Source organism: Eschrichtius robustus, chromosome 2, assembly GCF_028021215.1.
Source record: "Eschrichtius robustus isolate mEscRob2 chromosome 2, mEscRob2.pri, whole genome shotgun sequence".
In the NCBI taxonomy this organism is placed as follows: domain Eukaryota; kingdom Metazoa; phylum Chordata; class Mammalia; order Artiodactyla; family Eschrichtiidae; genus Eschrichtius; species Eschrichtius robustus.
Genome location: NC_090825.1, coordinates 168975516 through 168997245, shown reverse-complemented (window position 1 = coordinate 168997245; position 21730 = coordinate 168975516). Strand labels below are relative to the sequence as shown.

Here is a 21730-nt window from a genome sequence, read left to right as displayed (position 1 = left end):
GAACGAGTCCGGGTGGGGAGGGATGGACGGAAGTCGCCCACAGGAAATGGTCAAAGATCAAAGTGGAGTCACACTCATTATTACGTATGGTGAGGCCACTTTTAAGTGTCCGTATTTATGAAGCAGTGTCACAGTTCCGCAAGGGTTCACGGCCATTTGGGTCAGTGCAGCGGCGTCTCTAGAGAGGAAAGCACCCACCCACTGTCAATATAGCTCTGTTCAAAGACCCGCCCGCCGGCCTGCTGTCACTCAGGCACGGGTGGGCGGGGCCTTGCGAACTGTCCAATCAGGGGAGTCGCCGGTTACGTACGTGTGGGCGAAGCTCCGCTGACGGCGTGGGTGGCGTGGACAGCGAGTTGGAGCCAAGGTGTTCCCGCGGTTAGATTGCCTCTTGGTACCCGTAAGTACAGATGGCTCTGCCGCATCTTCTGTTGCTGTGACCTGCACTTGCTGCTCGGGAATCTTGAGGTGGACGACCCGGAACCCGAGAAACCGAAACATGGTGAGTTGCGGGGCTCGGGGACCTGAGTACGCAGGTGGCGCGGCGCAGCGTGGGGGCTCGGCAGGCGGCCGTTTCTCCTCTAGATTGTGCGCTGATCACGGCGAAGGTCATTGGGACGGTCGTGACTCGGTCTCCGGGGTTCGTGCGTGGGAGGAACTGTGGTCTGTGGGGTCTCTCCTGTCTCCCCAGGAGACCGTTTCCCCCTCACTTTTCTAAGTTTGAGGAGCACGACCCTGTCCCCCCAGATTGGTTTTCCTAGGGCTGGCAATAAATGCCTAAATATCCAGATCTTCCCCCTCCAGTTCATAGCATCATTATTACCTCTTATCCTCCGTGGTGCGTTTTAAACTACGCAGTATTTTAATTGTTTGTCATTTCTCCACTGAGCCATGGATGGCTCTTTTTAAATATTTGGGTTTTTTTGCCTGTGGATATTTTCCATGAGAGGAAATCAGAGATTAACCACCTGGAACTACGTTTTATAAAAGCCTTATGCCTTTCCTCCCCAGGACCTATCCTGGGCACAGACATCCTATTTGAGTCCTTTGGGTAGAAAGTCCTCTTTGGAGACTCCTGGGTGATCTGTCCTTTTATCACAGTTCCACTTCAGCACTGCACCTCCCTGAGTTTGTGACTTTATTCACTTTTTTTTTAAGTTTCCATTTTCCAAATAAATATAAAATGTACTTAATCAATAGATTGGAAGAGTGTATAAAATATTTCCAAAGAGGCAAGAAAGAAGTAGATTTCAGAAAAAATAAAGTATTCCATTATTCCACTTTCATTTTTTTCTTCCCATGACAGAGTGTAGTAACATTCTGAGATCTGGTGTTTTCTTTTTTTAAAAAATATTTATTTATTTGGTTGCACCGGGTCTTAGTTGTGGCAGGTGGGCTCCTTAGTTGTGGCCTGTGAACTCTTAGTTGTGGCATGCATGTGGGATCTAGTTCCCCGACCAGGGATCCAACCTGGGCCCCCTGCATTGGGAGCTCGGAGTCTTATCCACTTCGCCACCTGGGAAGTCCCTGAGATATGGTTTTTTCTTTTGGGTGATTTCAAATGCAATATCAGGGCTTACGCTTCCAACATCTAGTAGTGTGTTCAATTATGATTGTTTTCCACGCAATTTCTTCCCATGGAAATAATAATCAACTGACATTTATTTTCTGAAATGAATGGATGTTTGTGGGGGGTTTTTGTTGTTGAATTAGAAAAATGCCTTACAATTTTCTTTCATCCTTTATACATAAACACTGGGTTTAAGTGATTTTACCGGATTGTTCAAATACTGGGTTTCTGTGTTTAAAGTATCGATGCTGGTCCGGAGCAACTAGCTGGGAAGCAGAGACCTAAAGTCAGTGTCTCTTAGCTAAGCTAGCCCCCTCCCCACCCCATGCAAAGGGAAATACTTGAAGGCCTAGTTGGTTCTTCTAGGGAGCCTCACCTGTGGGTGTCCTATCTGCTCACACCTACTGTGGAAGAAGCCTTTATGCTGAGAGAAGCTACAGAGACCTGAAAAGCTGGGGATGTACATGCACATGGCAGGAGGCGTTTGTCGGGGTCTAGGGAGTGATGCTGTTTCTGAGATTGTAATTGTCTTTTCCTAGGACCTGTTTCTAGACGTAGGCTTGAGCTTTGCATCCGCAGTGTAAATGCACTGGGAGTAATTTGTGTACATGGAGGAAGTCTGTGAAGTCAGGAGATCTGTCTTCTGGACAGAGTGTTTATGAATTGGAGAGTTCATTTGGGTCACAATCTGAAATACTTTCTGGCCAAGAGTTCCTCACTTGTGAGAACAGAAGCCTGAGAGAGGGAGTATTTCCATTATGTCTTGAGAAGAGAGTGTGCAGAGCTCCCAGAGTTTGTTCCTGACACTGCTCAGGTGCCCCTACCCTCCATCACCAGGGACTGACCCACTCTAGGGGTTGTGTCCCAACAAGGGGAGCCTGGACCTCAAACTTGGGAAGCAAGGCTGCTTCTGAAATATGGGGAAGCAGGCTGCTTCTCTCACCTGATTCGAATATTTGCGTTTCTTTCCTTGTATGCGTTTACATCTTGGATATTGCAACTCTTAATTCTGTTTCCCTTGGTAGTTTGTGATACTATTTCCTGTGTGAGTGTGTAAGATTTCTCATTCTTGGACTTTGAAGATGTAAATTGATTGAAAGAAACAATGGGAGGAAGGCAAGAAATTCTGGAACCAAGCAGAATATTTGTTCCTTTTAGGCAAGAGACCCTCAAGATAAGAGATGGGTGTATTTGAGTTTTCAGGTGGATTTTACATTTTGTAGGTCATTTGAGTATGTGTGACCCTAGAGAGCTTTGAAAAGTTAAATACTGTGATATTAGTAAGGCAATGAGTTCCTATTTTAATTGATACGAGAAAAACTACTCAAAACTTACTTAACCCCCCCCCACCCTTTTTTTTTGGCCTTGCTGCATGGCATGTGGGATCTTAGTTGCCTGACCAGGGATCGAACCTGTGTCTCCTGCATTGGAAGTGTGGGGTCTTAACCAGTGGACCACCAGGGAAGTCCCATAAAACCATTGAAAATCCTAAAACATTTAATGGATTAGGACCAAATCCTGAGTGTATTATAAAATGTTGCTTATTCTTGAGATAACCCCCTAGAGTGAGATACAAGGAGGAAGTATGATGCCTCTTCTTATTTTAGTTAGAAAGAGATTTGAAACTTTTCATTTTTTACGGTTTAAATTTTATAAGCGTTAGTGTTCAAAGGAGTAAATCTGAGAATGGTTTCCTCTGTAGAAAAGTAAAAGTTAAATAAATATAAAAATAAAAATTTCAAAGCAAAAGTAAGTTAATTAAAAATAAAGGCTATTAAATAGAAAAATATGGTTTACATAAATTACTCAGTTTATTTTAAATAATAATTCATGCGAAGGTTAGCAAAAATCTGTAAGAGGAGAAGGTCTAAAGTAGACTCACTCCGGAACATCCTGATCCCCTCCAGGATTTCTTTGTCAGGATTTATCTGTATTATAGTGAAGCTGTGACAGAGGCTGTGTTGGACACAACGTATGGGACATGGGTTGAAGAGGGGGATTATATCCTGTGCAAGAGGTAGGTCCAGTGGGTGGTCAGTCCCGAAAGAGCAGTTATATAAAAATAGAAAGAGAAGAGGGGGGAAAGGCTCTATGATGGCAGGCTTGAGTCCACACTCTTAATTCAAGAGAGCTCCTTAGGACACTTAAGTGCCTCTACTGCTGCTGCTGCTGCCTCTGTTGAAACAAACGTCCTGTCCTTCCAGGTTATAGAGGACAACACCATGGCAACCCTGTGGAACAGCCAAGGGATTAGTTCAAACCTGACTTGAGCCCAGGTTCCTTATACTTTGTAAAACAACCACTTGTCTTGGAGGCAGCCTGTCACCCTGATGGCACTGATTTGAGGCTCTATGGAGGAAAAAATTTATAAATAGCAGGGTACAGAGGACACCCCTCTCCTGAAGCATATCCAGGGACTAAAAAAACAAAACAGGGAAGGACAAGAGGGAGAGGACAAAAGAAAAAATTTCTGAAACAAAGGTCCACAATTTGACTCAATTGGAAATCCAAAATATACTGAAAGAATTTACACAACAAAAGAGATGAAAGGGCACTACTTGGCTTTGGGGTCAACATAGTTGGTGAAGTAATTTTGCCATCTGCTATACTACAGTAATTCTCAAACCTTCATGCAAATAATCAATACCATGGCTCAAATTATAGTTATACGTGGCATGCCTTAAATTTAAGTCAGATACCTATGATAATCTTAGAGAAGTTAATAACTATCATGTAGAATACAAATAGGTATGTTTCACCTTAACTATGAGAACTGTGGTCTTACCTGAATTCCCCATGATTGTTTTAAAATATCCCACACCCAGCGGGGAAGGTCTGAACCAATAAGTTATAAATTAAATTTTAATTTAGTCTTTGACACTTTCAAATTACATTATGAAAATGGGACCCTAAGACCTTACCCCAGTTAAATTACTTACTGTGGCCCAAGGTAAATTAAACAGGGTCTTGAAGGGTTACAAACCAATGTACAACACCTGTTTACTGAAGAAGTCATTATCCCCTCTCTTCTCCTTTTAACAGCTTTATTTGGCATGTTCTTTAAGCTGAAAAGAACAAATGGCACCTCAGGGTGGATTATGGGAACCTTGAGGCCATGATCACACCAAAAAACCCCTATTCCCAGTCCCCAACATTGTGGAAATTTTTGACTCCATTCATTCAGTATCTGGTAAACATTCTGCTCTCACAGATTGGGCTAAGTCTGTTCTGTTTAGTGTCTATTTTAACAGTCTCTCTACTGCAGTTGCCTTCACTTCTGAAAGGACATGATATTCTTTTACCTGGTTACCCTCAGGGAACCTCAACACCATTGCCACTGCACACAGCCCCTGAAGGCAGGGTCTGAACTGTAGCCACCTTCCTCCAGAAGCACAGGTATGACATTACATCAATGGCATCCTCTTCTGAGGATATTCAGGGTATTAAAATATTGAGACTAGAGCTCATAAAAAGTGCATAGTCTATTGCCATGTATAGCATGTGAGACACTGGCACCTTGTTCAAATTCCTAAAAATTGTTTGGTAATCAGGGACCTGCTCCCTGCCTGACATGGTAGAAATAAGTTGTTCATAGGCTTCTAATGCAAGAGCCTGCCCTAGGCCCCAAAGTGTATGGCATTCGAGCTGCAATTGTCCCTTCTTTTTTTAAAAAAATTAATTAATTAATTAATTAATTTATTGGCTGCATTGGGTCTTCGTTGCTGCACGGGCTTTCTCTAGTTGCAGTGAGCGGGGGCTACTCTTTGTTGCAGTGTACAGGCTTCTCATTGCAGTGGCTTCTCTTTGTTGCGGAGCACAGCCTCTAGACGCGCGGGCTTCGGTAGTTGTGGCTCGCGGGCTCTAGAGCGCAGGCTCAGTAGTTGTGGCACACGGGCTTAGTTGCTCCGCGGCATATGGGATCTTCCCGGACCAGGGCTCCATCCTGTGTCCCCTGCATTGGCAGGCAGATTCTTAACCACTGTGCCACCAGGGAAGTCCCTGCAATTATCCCTTCTGACAGAGCTGTGCTAAAAATAGATAGCCCTGAGCATGTGACCCCTCATCCAGATTCCCATTATGATTTGGGACCTGTAAACAGCACCCCAAGAACTCAGCTACAGAGACACCCTTGAGACAAGGTACAGCTAAACCTGGGCCCCCTGCCATAACCTACCTGCAGGAGGGGTGGCCTCCCTTCTCCTCAGTTCCTTGCCAGGTGCCAGGTGCTCAAGGAGGTCACCCCTTTCCCAGGCCCCTAGGCTCCCTGTGAGCTCCTTAGGATACCCCGAGTGAAAAGCAATGAGAGTTTTAGACATTAGAGACAACATCACCGCAATCATACATGATCCATCTCAGGCAGTTGCTGCTTTTCATCCCTCATTTAGGACAGCCTGATGAAGGATGGGACTCAAGGGTCCACAACTGACCAAACATCAGGCTGTCGTCTTAGCCCTGATCAGCAGTTGCCTTCGTCAGCATGTGTTTGCAGACCCCTGAATGATTGTCTAAGAGTTGCCCCTTTGTGGTCATAGAATTCTGGAAATCTCTTGCCTAACAGATACCCACGATAGAAATCAAGATAACACTTGTCTGTATGTATACTGAGGCCACAACACAGGGCCTCGCCAGAACACTCTTACCGCGTCAGAGTCCCAGGCACTACTGATAGTAACCAAGGCACTCATTTCACTTTTCAGAATATACAGTGCTGGGCTGTGGAACACGGCATTCAGTGTAGTTTTACCCTCTCTTTTCCAGGTCTCAGGCTCCAGGTCTCATTAAGAGCGCCAAAATGGCTCATTGAAATAACTTCAAATCAATTGACTGAAGATGGCCTTTTTCAGTCATCAGTCATCAGGGATGTATATTAATGCAGCTGTCTTTATCTTTTTTTTTTTCTATAAGACTTTACTTTTTTTTACAGCAAGCAATTTTAGGTTTACAGAAAACTTGATCAGAAAGTACAGAGAGTTCCCACATAACCCTTCTACCTCCACATAGTTTGCCTTATTTTTTATATTTTGTTATACTGTCTTCAGGCTTTGGCAATGTATCCACGGACAGTTACATGTGTCCATGATTCCTGTGTCCTGTAGAATACTTTCACTGCCCTAAAATTCCCTCATGTTCCACCTACTCATTCATTCCTTCTCACTCCCAAATCTCTGGCAACCAAAAATCTTTCACTTTCTCAGTTTTGTCTTTTCCAGAACTGTGCCTGGAATCATACAGTGTGTGGACTCGTCATATTGGTTGCTTTCACTTAGCAATATGATTTTTAACATTTATCCACATCTTTTTGGCTTGATACCTCATTTCCTTTTATTACTTATTGATATATTTTATCGTATGGATGTTCCCATGATTAATTTTCCATATGCAATTGGGGGATATCTTTTTACCTGTCAGTCCTGACAATCATGAATAAAGTTCTCATAAAAATTCACGTGCAAGTTTTTTTTTTTGTTTCTGTGGTATTTTTTTTTTTGAGAGAGTTCTTTTGGGTTTTTTGTTTGTTTTGTTTTGTTTTTTGGCTTCCCATCTGGCATGCAGGATCTTAGTTCCCCCACCAGGGATTGAACCCCATGCCCCCTGCAATGGAAGCACTGAGTCTTAACCACTGGACCGCCAGGGAAGTCCCCCAAGTTTTTTTTATGAGCATAATTTTTCAACTCTTTTTGGGGAAATACGAAGAAGCCCGATTGCTAGCTTGTCTGGCAAGAATAGGATTAGTTTTTTAAGAAACCTCCCATCTTCCAGAGTAGGCATATCGTTTTCCATTCCCACCAGCAATGAATGTGGGTTCCTGTTGTCCCACATCTTCTCCATCATTTGGTCATGGTTCTCAGTGTTTTGAATTTCAACCATTGCGTGTCTAGTAATATCTCCTCCTTTTATTTGGAATTCCTAATGACATATGATGTTGAGCATCTTTTCTTATGCTTATTTACAATCCGTATACCTTCTTTGGTGAGGTGTGTGTTCACATCTTTTGCCTGTCTTCTAATTGTTGAGTTTTAAGAGTTCTTTGGAAATTTTGGATACTAGTCCTTTATCAGATAAATTTTTTTTCTTTTTCCATGCTAACTCTCTTTTTCTTTTTCTTTTGGCTGTGCTGGATCTTAGTTGCTGCGCACGGGCTTTCTCTAGTTGCGGCGAGAGGGGGGCTATTCTTCCCTCTGCTGCGCGGCCTTCTCATTGCAGTGGCTTCTCTTGTGGAGCACTGGCTCTAGGCGCACGGGCTTCAGTAGTTGCAGCACGCGGGCCCCAGAGCACACAGGCTCAGTAGTTGTGGCCCACGGGCTTAGTTGCCCCGCGGCATGTGGGGTCTTCCGGGACCAGGGATCAAACCTGTGTCCCCTGCATTGGCGGGCGTTTTCTTAACCACTAGATCACCAGGGAAGTCCCCAGATAAATGTTTTGCAAAGATTTTTCTCCCAGACTGTGGCTTGTGTATTCAGTCTCTTAATGCTGTCTTTCGCAGAGCAGGTTTTCATTTAATGAGGTCAAACTTACTATTTTTTTTTTTCTCTCATTGATCTTGCTTTTGGTGTTTTATCTAAAAATTCATCACCAAATCCAAGGTTGCCTACATTTTCCTCTATGTTATCTTCTAGTAATTTTGCATTTTACATTAGATCTGTGATCCATTTTGAGTTAATTTTTGTGAAAGGTATAAGATCCGTATGTAGAGTTGTGGGGGTTTTTTGTATATGCATGTTGAGTTTTCCTGGCACTGTTTGTTGAATATACTATGTTTTCTCCATTGAATTGCATTTGATCATTTGTCAAAGATCAGTTGAGTATATTTGTTTGGATCTATAAGAAAATATTGACTTTAGTGTATTAACCATTTATCCTTAAACCTTAATCTACTCATGTGTTAGTTCATGGGGTGCCACAGGCCGGCTGCAGAAAGCTAGAAGTTCCTGGCGGTGAGGGGTAAGGAACTGAAAAGCACCAGTATGGGGTCAGAAGGGCCGAGACAACTGATGGTTGCAAGGCAAGTTTATTCAAAGAGCATGAACGTATATATAGGTTTAGTACGGAACGAATATTAGACAATAAATCAGTAAACCTTGTATTTCCACATAATTCTGTCGCCACTATCTATGCGCCACTATCTATGCGTCAGCATGCCTTATGGGCCATTCTTTGGAGATACAGACTTCCCCCTCAGGGCAGCACGTCCTTCTTCTGGGGAACAACCAGGGGCTCTTAGATCCAGAGCAGGCACCTGGAACGAAACTGGCCGCAAGCCATTTTCCTTTTTTACGCTCAATACCGCAGCGTCAGGAGTGCATACCAAGAAAGAGACAAGCAGTTCTCCGGAAAGCAGAAAGCTGAATAAGCTTACAGCTTGGGGGCCACCACATTTCCCCCTTTTTTATTATTTTTTAAAGCTTGATAATGTAGTTTTAAGCCATGAACATCCTGACGCAAGACAGCGAAGCGCCCCATTACAAATCTAACAACACAAGGTAATAAACCGATCACCAATAAAAGTAGTACACCAATTGATATCAGGCCTGAGAGCCCTCCATGAATCCATTGTATCGGATTTAGCCCTTGTAGTTGATCTAATAATCCTTGAATCAAATTCTGGGGTCCATCTTCGTCCAGGTGGGCCTCTTAAATAGCTTGTATTTCGGCATTTAACTTCTGAATATCAAGGCTAATGTGTCCATCAGTCCATACACTTAATATATGCATTTTTACTTTTTCCCAATCCCATTGTGAATCATTATATAAATGTTGAGTTACACAAATCCAGGTATATTTGGCATGACAAATCAAACGCATTTTTAATTTTAAAGCCATAACTTGATCCCCTATTCCTATTAGAACATTTTTTAATTCATCTACTTCCGTTTTTAGTTGGGTATCAATATGACTTTGTAGGGCTAATGCCACACTAGTATTTTTAGATAACTGATTAACATAATGAGCCTGGTGAATAGTTTGTGAAAGAGCAATCCCAGAAGTGGCCGCAGTAGCAGTTAAAGCTGCTAAGGCTAGGATTGCACATATTAGAACACCTATAAATCTCTTTGGTCGTTTTAATGCTTCAGTCAATTCCAGCCAGGCTTGCATGCCAGTGTTATGATACCGTGGTTCAGACAAATTAACAGGTAACATTATATAAGAAGGTTGCTTCATAATCATAACAGATGTAGATCCTTTAACGGGCAAAACACAACTACTAAAGATACAATTAACACAAGTAATATTATAACCTATAGGATTCCTAGTGTTTTCTACAATTAAATCTCCAATCAATAAAGCATCAGGAGGAGCGACGCAAGTAATCACCGGTCTATAAGAAAAGGATAAGGCAAGTTTCCAGAATTCCCATTGCTTGTAAAAAACAAGGCTGTTATTATTAACGGGGACAGAAGAAACTAGTATGGTGCCATTATCATAATCTAAAGTACACCAGACAGAGGCTTTAGTCCATGTATCATTACAAACAGGAAAATCAGACTGCGGGAATTCAGAAGCCATAAAAGCAGGAAATTGTAGTCCTGTGACAGTCTTTACGACCGTAATTTGATGTCCAGCTAATAACGTCTCTTGATTACCTATGGTAGTTTCAATACACAAATAATGTCCAGTATCTTCAATCCTCAAGCGATATATGCATAGAGAATGATCCAACGAAGTATTAGAAGCAAGCTTAGTTACTCTAGCATTCATGTGAATGGGAACGTTATCCTTATACCAAAATACAAAGGTGGATAAATCTTCTCGTCTAGGAACAGTCTGTTTGCAAGGAAGACAAATATTAGATCCCACAGCTTTATAATTTTTACGTAAATGAGTAAAAAAATGAGAATTTACAGTGGTTTGGTAAGAAATAGCATGTTCTAAAGCAACAGCCTTAACACAACCCGAATTGGTACTCATAGGACTTAAACAAACAGGGGGAGTATTAAACCAATTAGAGTAATTAACAGAAGTATTAGTAATAGGCAAATTTCCTAGCACTCTTCCAAAAGTAGAATCATTATAGAAAATTGGAAGGTCAGCTTCAGACCATGTAACAGGTTGTAATAAAGGAGGATCGGGTACATAAGCCCAATAAGATTTAGCCTCTATAGGTGGGGCTGCCAATACAGCTATCATGGCTAAAAAAAAGGTAAGAGGAGAGCGAGGATGAGCACTCTCCTCCATAATCCTACGTGCTTGAAATACTAAACATTGCAATTGATACCAAGTAATTTGATTTCGATCTCCCCTCGCCTCCCTGACAAGTTGTCTCCTACTCCGTCGCCGCATTCTTCTCGTCCGCCGGGGGAACCGGTTGGGGTGTGCTGTGGTCGATTGCGAGAGCCTCAGGCGACGCATTCTTCGAGTCAGGGTGTTTATTGGTGATGGCATGATAATGTCGAACCAAGCGCTCCGGGAGCCACCACGGAGAGTCTGCCTCCCTAGGGAAAACACAAACATGGCCTCGGCCCCATGCTAAAACAGGGTCTGGTCCATGCCAAAGGTTAGTCATGGGATCTTTCCATTTAACAAGCGCTTTTTCAGGAGGGGTTCCAGAAAGACCTGTAAACAATCGTTCATAAGGCGTGTGACTAAATGCATCTAAAATTAAAAAATTTAAAATAAATAAAGCATGATTAAGCATAATCTGAGATCTATCATATTCCCCCTTTATTTTTTGTAATGTAATTTTTAATTGTTGGTTGGCACGTTCTATAATACCTTGACCCTGAGGATTGTAGGGAATGCCTGTTTTATGTGAAATATGGAAAGTTGCACAAAAATTGGCAAAAGCTTTACTCGTATATCCTGGACCATTATCTGTTTTTAAAGCTTTAGGAATTCCCATAGATGCAAAACAATGAAATAAATGAGTAATTACATATTTAGTAGATTCCCCAGCCAAAGGCGTAGCACATATAAAATTAGAGTAAGTATCAACAGTTACATGAACAAATTGTAATTTACCAAAAAAGGGAATATGAGTAACATCCATTTGCCAAAGATGATGAGGGAGTAAACCCCGAGGATTGACTCCAAATTGTGGAACAGGAAGGTGGGGTAAACATTTAGAGCAGGACTTAACAATGTATCGGGCTGTTTCTCTAGAAATAGAGAATTGTTTTTGAAGCATAGCAGCAGATTGATGATGTAAATTATGTGATTGAGTAGCAAGATCCTGAGGTTGAGATAAACTTAAGGCTATAATCTTTGTATTTTCGTCAGCCAATTGATTTCCCAAAGACAATGGGCCAGGGAGACCTGAATGGGCTCGAATATGTAATATGGCTACAGGAAAGTCATGCTGACGAATAATCTTTTGTAGTTGAAAGAAAGTCTGAAACAATTGAGAATCAACAGTATTGCCAATTATAGCAGTTTCTATGTTACGCAAAATAGTAACCAAATAATGGCTATCCGTATAGAGATTAAAAGAACAATGTGAAAAGATTTGAAAAGCCAAGGAAATCGCATGTAATTCAACTCGTTGGGCAGAGGTATGATCTGTTTGTTCTTTATGAAGTAAGTCATCAGAAATAACCACAGCGATGCCATTGGCAGAACCATCAGTAAAAACATTTGGGGCATTGAGAATAGGAGTTGAACAGATAGTTTTAGGAAAAATAAATAGATGTTGAGTAGCAAAATGAAGGAGCTTATTAGAAGGATAATGATTATCAATAATTCCTGAATATCCAGCAAAAGCAAGAGCCCAAAAATCAGAGACAAATAATAGCCAAGAATATTGATAAGTAGTATAAGGTATAATAATAGAATTTGGTTCATATCCTACCAACTGAATATTTCTTCTACGACCCAATTGAACAAGGGTTGCTATTAACTCATAATAAGGTGTAATGACTTTATTAGGCGTATTTTTCATATGAATCCATTCAAGAATTCCTGTTTCTTGCCATAATAAGGCGGTAGGGGTATGTGACGTAGCACAGATTATTAATAGTATAGGTAAAGAAGGCTCAATTCTAGTTAGCTGAGCAGATTGTATTGCTTTGTTTACAAGCTTGAGTGCTTGTTGAGCTTCAGAAGTTAAAATACGAGGGGAAGAAGGATCAGGACTTCCCTTTAGGATATTAAAAAGAGGCTGTAATTGACCCGTAGTTAATTTTAAAGAAGGTCGCAGCCAATTAATATCTCCTAATAACTTTTGAAAATCATTTAGAGTTTTAAGAACGTCAGTCCGTATCTCTATCTTCTGAGGTGTAATATTATAATTTGTGATACACTTACCAAGATACGAGAAAGGTGGGTTCATCTGTACTTTGTCAGCAGCAATGACTAGTCCTGATCGTGACAAATGACTTTGAAGGGAATTATAAGCCTTAAGTAAAATATGTTTATCAGAATAAGCAAGTAATAAGTCATCCATATAATGAATAAAATATATCTGAGGGAACTGTTTACGAACAGGGGCAATAACTTGAGCTACAAACTGTTGACATAAAGTAGGACTATTAGCCATACCCTGAGGCAGCATTTTCCATTGATAACGTTGCATAGGTTCTATAAAATTTAAAGAGGGTAAGCTAAAAGCAAATCGCAACTTATCAGCCGGAAATAGAGGAATAGTAAAAAAGCAATCCTTAAGATCAATAATAATAATCATATAATTTTTAGGTATGGCTGCAGGAGAAGGCAAACCTGGTTGCAGAGCTCCCATAATTACCATAGTTTGATTAACAGCACGTAAATCTTGCAATAAACAATATTTTCCCGATTTTTTCTTTATAACAAATATAGGAGTATTCCAAGGGCTATTAGACTTTTCTAGTCTGCCCAAAGCAAGCTGTTCATTAATTATATTATGGGCCGCCATTAATTTCTCCTTAGAAAGGGGCCATTGGTCCACCCAGACAGGATTATCAGAAATCCAAGTTATAGGGTCAGCATGTGGTGGAGGAGAATTCAAGGCCCCTAGAAAAAACCCAAGCCTGTTTTATCCCTTTTATTATCAGTCTGTAAGGGTAATTTATTTTCCTGTTGATTTTTTCCCAAACCATTCCTAGGATCATACCCTTGATTTAACAACATATTAGTTACAGTAGGGTTGGGACTAAGCAATAGGATTCCCATTTGTTGTAATATATCTCTTCCCCAAAGGTTAACTGGCAATCCGGGCAATACGTAGGGTTTGAATATTCCTTGATTACCTTCAGCATCCTGCCAATGTAGGTGTTGCGAACTTTGTTGTGGAGAATTAGATTGGCCAATACCTTGCAACTGTGTAATGGTTTGGTGCACGGGCCAATTTTTTGGCCAATGTATAAACGAAATAACAGAAACATCAGCACCAGTATCTAATAACCCAGAAAAAGGCCTTCCATTTATTTTTAATACCAATTGTGGTCTTTCCCTACCAATTTGTTGAATCCAGTAAACTGCATCAGAGGAACCGAAAGCCCCAGTTCCTCTTTTGTTATGTTGTAAAATTTTTCCTTCTGGTATATATGGAATTAATAGAAGCTGAGCTATTCGCATACCGGGCGTGATAAGAAAAGATCCTTTCGATGTTTGAACCATAACCTTTAATTCCCCTTCATAATCAGCATCAGTCACCCCAGGAATAATAGTTAAGCCTTTCATAGACATACTACTTCTTCCAAGGATTATACCAACCGTTCCCTGGGGTAAAGGCCCAAAAGTTCCCGTAGGAAGGGCTTGGGGTCCCATATCCGAGGTTAATAAGAATTGGGTGGAGGCACAGAGGTCCAGTCCTGCACTATTTGGCGTGGCCCTTTGAAGGGAGGAGATTCCATTCCCTGAGGAACAAAGGTCTGAGCTGGAGGCGGTGGAGCAGGTTGTGGGGGGATTATTGACATTGCTCCAATTGTTTGATGGGGCCGGAGCAGGCCCCTCCGGAAGTTTCCCGACAAGGGAGTTCCATCTTTATGAGTCACTAATCGACATTCTTTAGCCCAATGCCGTCCTCTTTGGCATCGGGGACAAATTGTGGGAGGAGGAGATTTACCTTGAGGCACAGAATTTACGACAGGCATAGTAGGAGTATCAACAGTACAATTTTTTGCAAAATGACCTGGCTTCCCACATTTAAAACAGTTTTTACTTTTAGCATTTGGCCCAAATCCTGCCTTAGTTAGGGCTGCAGCTATAGCTGCTCCCTGTAAGTAAGATGATCCAATATCAGAACAAACTCGAATATAATCCTCTAAATTTCCTTTCCTTTTCCATGGACGTATAGCTGCTTGACAAATATTATTAGCATTTTCGAAAGCCAATTGTTTGACGATAATTGCTCCAGAAGGACCATCAGAAATAATTCTATTAACAGCCTGTAATAATCTAGCCACAAAATCAGCATAAGGTTCATCTGCCCCTTGCCTTATTTTAGCAAGGTCTTCAGTCCTAGTGGAGGCAGGTAAATGTTTCCATGCATGTAGAGCTATATGATTGATCTGAGCATAAGCCACAAAAGGGAAAGCTAATTGATCCTGTAATAACTGATGTTGTCCTTCCCCAATCAACATCTCATAATTTACTAGCACATTATGTGCAGTATTTCTTTCAGCTTGTTCAGCAGCCTTTTCATAATATTCTGATTTCCAAAGTAAATAGTCGCCACCAGTGAGACAAGCACGAGCAATAGATTTCCAGTCTGCTGGAGGCAATGCTTCTGTTGCAATAGTATCCAACATAGTAATAGTGAAAGGGGCTATAGGCCCATATTGTGCACAGGCTGCTTTTAAATCTTTCAAAACCTTAAAGGAGAGAGGCTGATATTCCCGATTATTTTGTTGTGGATTTTGAGGATTGGGTCGTTCCACCACCGGGCAGCAGAATAAAGGATCCTCCCCTCTATTAAGAGCTCCCCGTACTGCTTGTTGTAAAGGACTAAGCTTAGGAGGGATAGGGACAGAGACATGTAATTGCTGTAACCGCGGAAGAATATTTTCATCAGGATATTTTTCAGCCTCATATTTGGCTTCTTCACCCGCTAAATCAAAAGAAAAGTCATCATCATCAAGTGAATTAACACTCTTTATCCTCGGTGGCAACGGAGGAGCAGTAGCTACTGCAGCAATATGTTCTACAGATTTAGCTGTTAATTTTGGAACTGAATCATAAATTGGATTAAAACAATCTCTTATTAAATTCCACAAGCTAAAAATGGAAACTGAAACAGAAGATGGTCCATGTACTTCATGATATTTAGATAACTCATCTCCTACACGAGTCCAAATTGCTAAGTCCACTGATCCTTCTTCAGGGAACCAAGGACAAGCATCATATACTAATTGCAAAAATTCCAGAAGTTGTGAGGTAGTTACCTTAGTTCCACGGGTTTTTAACATTGAAAGCAAAACCTGAGCAAATAAATCACGCTCCTTAGAGCCCTTTTGTCCCATATTATTTTACTTCTGACTCTTTCTCGAGTTACCGTCCTAAAAACGAAATTATTTCTTGTGGCCACACTATCTCACTCGAGAGTTCTACTTACCTGAAATCTTCCGAAATGCCTCACGCGCTCAGGTCCCTGTTCGGGCGCCACTTGCCGCAGACCGGCTGCAGAAAGCTAGAAGTTCCTGGCGGTGAGGGGTAAGGAACTGAAAAGCACCAGTATGGGGTCAGAAGGGCCAAGACAACTGATGGTTGCAAGGCAAGTTTATTCAAAGAGCATGAATGTATATATAGGTTTAGTACGGAACGAATATTAGACAATAAATCAGTAAACCTTGTATTTCCACATAATTCTGTCGCCACTATCTATGCGCCACTATCTATGCGCCACTACCTATGCGCCACTATCTATGCGTCAGCATGCCTTATGGGCCATTCTTTGGAGATACAGACTTCCCCCTCAGGGCAGCACGTCCTTCTTCTGGGGAACAACCAGGGGCTCTTAGATCCAGAGCAGGCACCTGGAACGAAACTGGCCGCAAGCCATTTTCCTTTTTTACGCTCAATACCGCAGCGTCAGGAGTGCATACCAAGAAAGAGACAAGCAGTTCTCCGGAAAGCAGAAAGCTGAATAAGCTTACAGCTTGGGGGCCACCACAATGGGGCTTCTTTATTATTGTTGATTTTTTGAGATTTTCTCCTTAGATGATCATGTCGTGTGCAACAAAGACACAAGTATTTTTTACTTCCCATTCTGTATACCTTTCTCTTTCTTTGTTTTGATCAATACAGTTTCAGTACAGTTTTGATCAATACTGGTGAGAATGAACATCATTGCCTTCTTCCTGATCTTACCAGGAAAGCATCTTATTTCTCACCAGGAGGTATCATGTTAACTGCAGGTTTCTTGTAGATGATCTTTCTCAGGATGAGGAAATTTCCCGCTATTTCTAGTTTGCTGTCATAAATGGATTTTGAATTTTGTCAGATTTCCTCTCCTTTCATTCTTGATATTAGTATCTTTTTTTCTCAGCTTGTATAGATGTATGTCAATTTTATTAATCTTTTAAAGGCAGCAGCTTTTGGTTTTACTGATTTTTCTCAATTGATTTCTCATATTGTTGATTTCTTTTCTAATTTTTATTACTTCTCTTTTTGTACTTTATTGTTGCCAAGTACATGTAAGAAATCACACTGGAGAAAAACCGTATGAATGTAAAAAATGTAGTAAAGCATTATTTATTATTATTTAAAAATTTATTTATTTATTTATTATTTTATTATTTTAAAAAATTTATTTATTTATTATTATTTATTATTTTAAAAAATTATTTTTATTTATTTATTTTTGGCTGCATTGGGTCTTTGTTGCTGCATGTGGGCTTTCTCTAGTTGTGGTGAGCGGGGGCCACTCTTCGCTGTGGTGCGTGGGCTTCTTATTGCGGTGGCTTCTCTTGTTGTGGAGCACGGGCTCTAGGCGTGCAGGCTTCAGTAAGTGTAGCACACGGGCTCTAGCGCTCAGGCTCAGTAGTTGTGGCGCACGGGCTTAGTTGCTCCGTGGCATGTGGGATCTTTCTGGACCAGGGCTTGAACCCATGTCCCCTGCATTGGCAGGCGGATTCTTAACCACTGCACCACCAGGGAAGGCCCTCTTGCATATTCTTTTTTTAAAAAATACATTTATTTATTAATTATTTATTTATTTTTGGCTGCGTTGGGTCTTCGTTGCTGCGCATAAGCTTTCTCTAGTTGCGGCGAGCAGGAGCTGCTCTTCATTGCGGTGTGCGGGCTTCTCATTGTGGTGGCTTCTTTTGTTGCAGAGCAGGGTCTCTAGGTGCGCGGGCTCAGTAGTTGTGGCTCGCGGGCTGTTGAGTGCAGGCTCAGTAGTTGTGGCGCACAGGCTTAGTTGCTCCGTGGCATGTGGGATCTTCCTGGACGAGGGCTCGAACCTGTGTCCCCTGCATTGGTAGGCGGATTCTTAATCACTGCGCCACCAGGGAAGTGCCCCTCTTGCATATTCTTGATTGAGTGTCTGTGTCTATGTTTGCCAAGAGTTGGCTAGAAGCTGCCCTGAGGCACATGAGTATACGGATTTTGTAATCTAAGTTGTCATGTCTTCTTCCTCATGTCTGAGCTCTAAGATCCAAATTACTTTCTAGCCCATCAAATAGGACAGAGAGAGAGGAAGAATTGCATCTGTGGTGAATATTATACAAGTTAAAAGTAATATTCTCCACAGAATATTTGCATTCAACCACCTGCATCTGATTACTTCTAATGGCCTGGAATACCTAGAACTATATGGCCAGCTAGGCTTTGTTAAAAGTTTGCTTTCCACAGGCCTCCTGGAATCTCATGTTTAGTGATGAAAATAGAAGAGAAACCCTCTAGTTCTTTACCATGTTTTTATTCATTGAAACCTCATGTAGATCTGACCTTCTGCTTCATGGAGTGCTGTGAACAGTAGGTAATAAAGAAGGAGATGAAAGGTTTTCTCACAAGGAATGAATGGTCTTAAAATGATAATATTTGTTTCATTTATATAGCATTGTGTCATTTCCCAACATACTCTGGACCCTTCCATTAGAGAGCAATAAGATGTAATATGATCACTATAAAAGTGTGTAATATCCATGTGTTCATGATGCTGTTAAATTTATGAGGAAGTAAGTGTGGACAGAGAGTTTCTGATGATCAAGTCATAGAATAAAGGTTTGGAAATAGCAGAATCATACATAACCTGCCTATAAATGGAGTATAGGTGTCCAATGCTGTCAGTCTTACTCATCCTACCATACACATATTTGGTATGTTTTAGGACTCAGTGATTTTTGAGGATGTGGCTGTGAACTTCACCCTCGAGGAATGGGCTTTACTGAATTTTTCACAGAAGAAACTCTATAGAGATGTGATGTGGGAAACCTTGAGGAACCTGGCCTCAGTAGGTAAGGATGACAACTTTCCTTTACTTTGTCAGAGAACAAGTTTTCTTGCCCATGAACATTGTTCATGTAGAATGTGGAAAGGGAGCACATTGGTAAATAAGTTAGGCATGGTCACAGCTCATTATACAACTAGAATCTAATAATTTTTATATCATTCCTAATATTTTGGAGTCATTTTTCTGGGTTTGCACTTTAGGGAAGAAATGGGAAGATCATGACATTGAAGATCAGTACAAAAATCAGAGGAGAAAACCAAGGTGAGTCTCACAATAGAAAGTACTCTCTCATGTCAGAGTGCTGGTATATTATGAAATTTTAAAAAACAAGCAAACAAAAGAAATAAGCCTGACTTCAAATGTATTTATTCTTAGAAGATTTTCACCAAAATACCCTCTTATATATGACATAGATTTTCAGTGTTTGCAAAATAGTTCACTTGGAAACAGTATTAATAAACCCTATGTATGGATATCACTGTTTTGATGATAGCAAGGGTGAAGTCCCCTTGCAGGGTATTCAGTATATTCAATTCCAGATAATATAGGCAAGGCAGGAAATCTACACTTTGGAGATAAATCATAAAAATGTAGTTCAAGTATTCTAATAAATATAAAATCATTAATAAAGAAATCATTGATAACATGCTTCTCCTATTTTACAGAAATCATGTGGTAGGAAGACTCTGTGAAAATAAAGAGGGTAGTCAGTGTGGAGAAAACTTCAGCTTTATTTCAAATCTCAGTCTGAACAAGAAAACTGCTGGAGTGAAACCACATGAATGCAGTGCATGTGGAAAAGTCTTCATGCGTCATTCATCCCTTAATAGACACATGAGATGTCACACTGGACATAAACCATATGAATATCAGAAATATGGAGAGAAGCCGTATAAATGTAAGGAACATGGGGAAGTCTTCCATTATCTCCAGTATTTTGAAAAACATGAAGGAAATCACAATGGAAAGAAAACCTATAAATGTGTGGAATGTGGGAAAACCTTCATGTGGCTCAGAAGTTTTCAAAGACACAAGGTAACGCACACTGGAAATTCTCCTCATAAATGTAAAGAATGTGGCAAAACCTTTATTTCTTCAAGTTCTCTTCAAATACATGAAAGAACCCACACTGGAGAAAAATCCTATCAATGTATACAATGTGGAAAAGCCTATAGATATCATCAAAATTTTCAAACACATTTAAGGACTCACACAGAAGAGAAACCGTTTGAATGTAAAAAATGTAGTAACGTTTTCATTTGTCCTGGTTCTCTTCGGAAACATGAAAGAACTCATACTGAGGTGAAACCCTATGAATGTAAGCAATGTGGTAAAGCTTTCCGTTCTCACGTAGACTTCCAGTTACATGAAAGAAATCATACTGGAGAAAAACCCTATGAATGTAAAACATGTAGTAAAGCATTCAGCTTTCTCAGTTACCTTCGAAAACATGAAAGAACTCACACTGAAGAGAAACACTATGATTGTAAACATTGTGGTAAAGCTTACAGAGATTACAGATTCTTACAAATACATGAAAGAACTCATACTGGAGAGAAACCTTATGAATGTAAACAATGTGGTAAAGCCTTCACTTATTATAGTTCCTTGAAAATACACAGAAGGACTCATACTGGAGAGAGACCCTATGAATGTAAGGAATGTGGGAAAACTTACAGATATTACAACTCCTTTCAAACACATGAAAGGACTCACACAGGAGAAAAACCCTATGAATGTAAACAATGTGGTAAAGCTTTCAGTTCTCAAAGAGGTTGCCAAGTACATGTAAGAAATCACACTGGAGAAAAACCATATGAATGTAAAAAATGTAGTAAAGCATTCAGTTGTCCCAGTTCTCTTCGAAAACATGAAAGAACTCACAGTGGAGAGAAACCTTATGAATGTAAGGAATGTGGGAAAGCCTTCATTTGTCACACAAACTATCGAAGGCATGTGAAAATGCACACTGGAGAGAAACCCTATGAATGTAAGCAATGTAGTAAAGCATTCGTGTGTCCCAGTTATCTTCGCAAACATGAAAAAACTCATACTGGAGAGAAACCCTATGAATGTCAACAATGTGGTAAAGCCTTCAGTTATTACTATTCCTTACAAACACATGAAAAAACTCATACTGGAGAGAAACCCTATGAATGTAAACATTGTGGTAAAGCCTTTAGTTATTACCATTCCTTTCACACACATGAAAAAACTCACACTGGAGAGAAACCCTATAAATGTAGTGAATGTGGAAAAGCCTTCATTTGTCACTCAAACTGTCTAAGACATGTGAGACTGCACAGTGGAGAGAACCATATAAATGTGAAGAATGTGGGAAAGCCTACAGTCATCTTAATTCCTTCAGAAGGCACAAAAAGACTCACTGGATAATCTTCCTGAATGTAAACAGCATGGTAAGGGACTTCCCTGGCAGTCCATTGGTTAAGACTCCATGCTTCCAATGCAGGGGCTGCAGGTTCGATCCCTGGTTGGGGAACTAAGATCCCACATGCTGCATGGCGTGGCCAAAAAAAAACCAAAAAACAAAAGAAGTTAAACAGCATGGTAAGTCTTCATGGGCCCACATTACATATGAAAGCTCCTACAGAAAAGAAGAAAAAATGTAAGTAACATGACAAAGTTTGATGGAAATTGATTTATGTATAATGTTCCAGAAGACTTTCAGCATGACAGACTTGTTATTAATGTTGTAAATATATTATGTTTATCAAACCTCTTCCTTGAAGTGCATCACTGGACTGTAGATTTCTACCGGTTAATTTTTAGAAATGAATATTGAAATGAGATAATTCTGCAAGTTGTTTTCAACAGTAGTACATATGAGTAATAGG

General features: G+C 40.6%; 1 protein-coding gene across 1 annotated transcript; it reads left to right on the top strand.

The window, feature by feature from the left end:
* The first annotated feature begins 357 nt into the window (after nucleotides 1–357).
* On the top strand, nucleotides 358–21569 carry LOC137758785 (zinc finger protein 791-like). Its single transcript, XM_068534784.1, is given in 5 exon segments — nucleotides 358–502; nucleotides 18753–18879; nucleotides 19076–19136; nucleotides 19541–21186; nucleotides 21189–21569. Coding segments are annotated over 5 exon segments (2028 nt in total). The 5' UTR covers nucleotides 358–499; the 3' UTR covers nucleotides 21380–21569.
* Nucleotides 21570–21730: the final 161 nt, after the last annotated feature.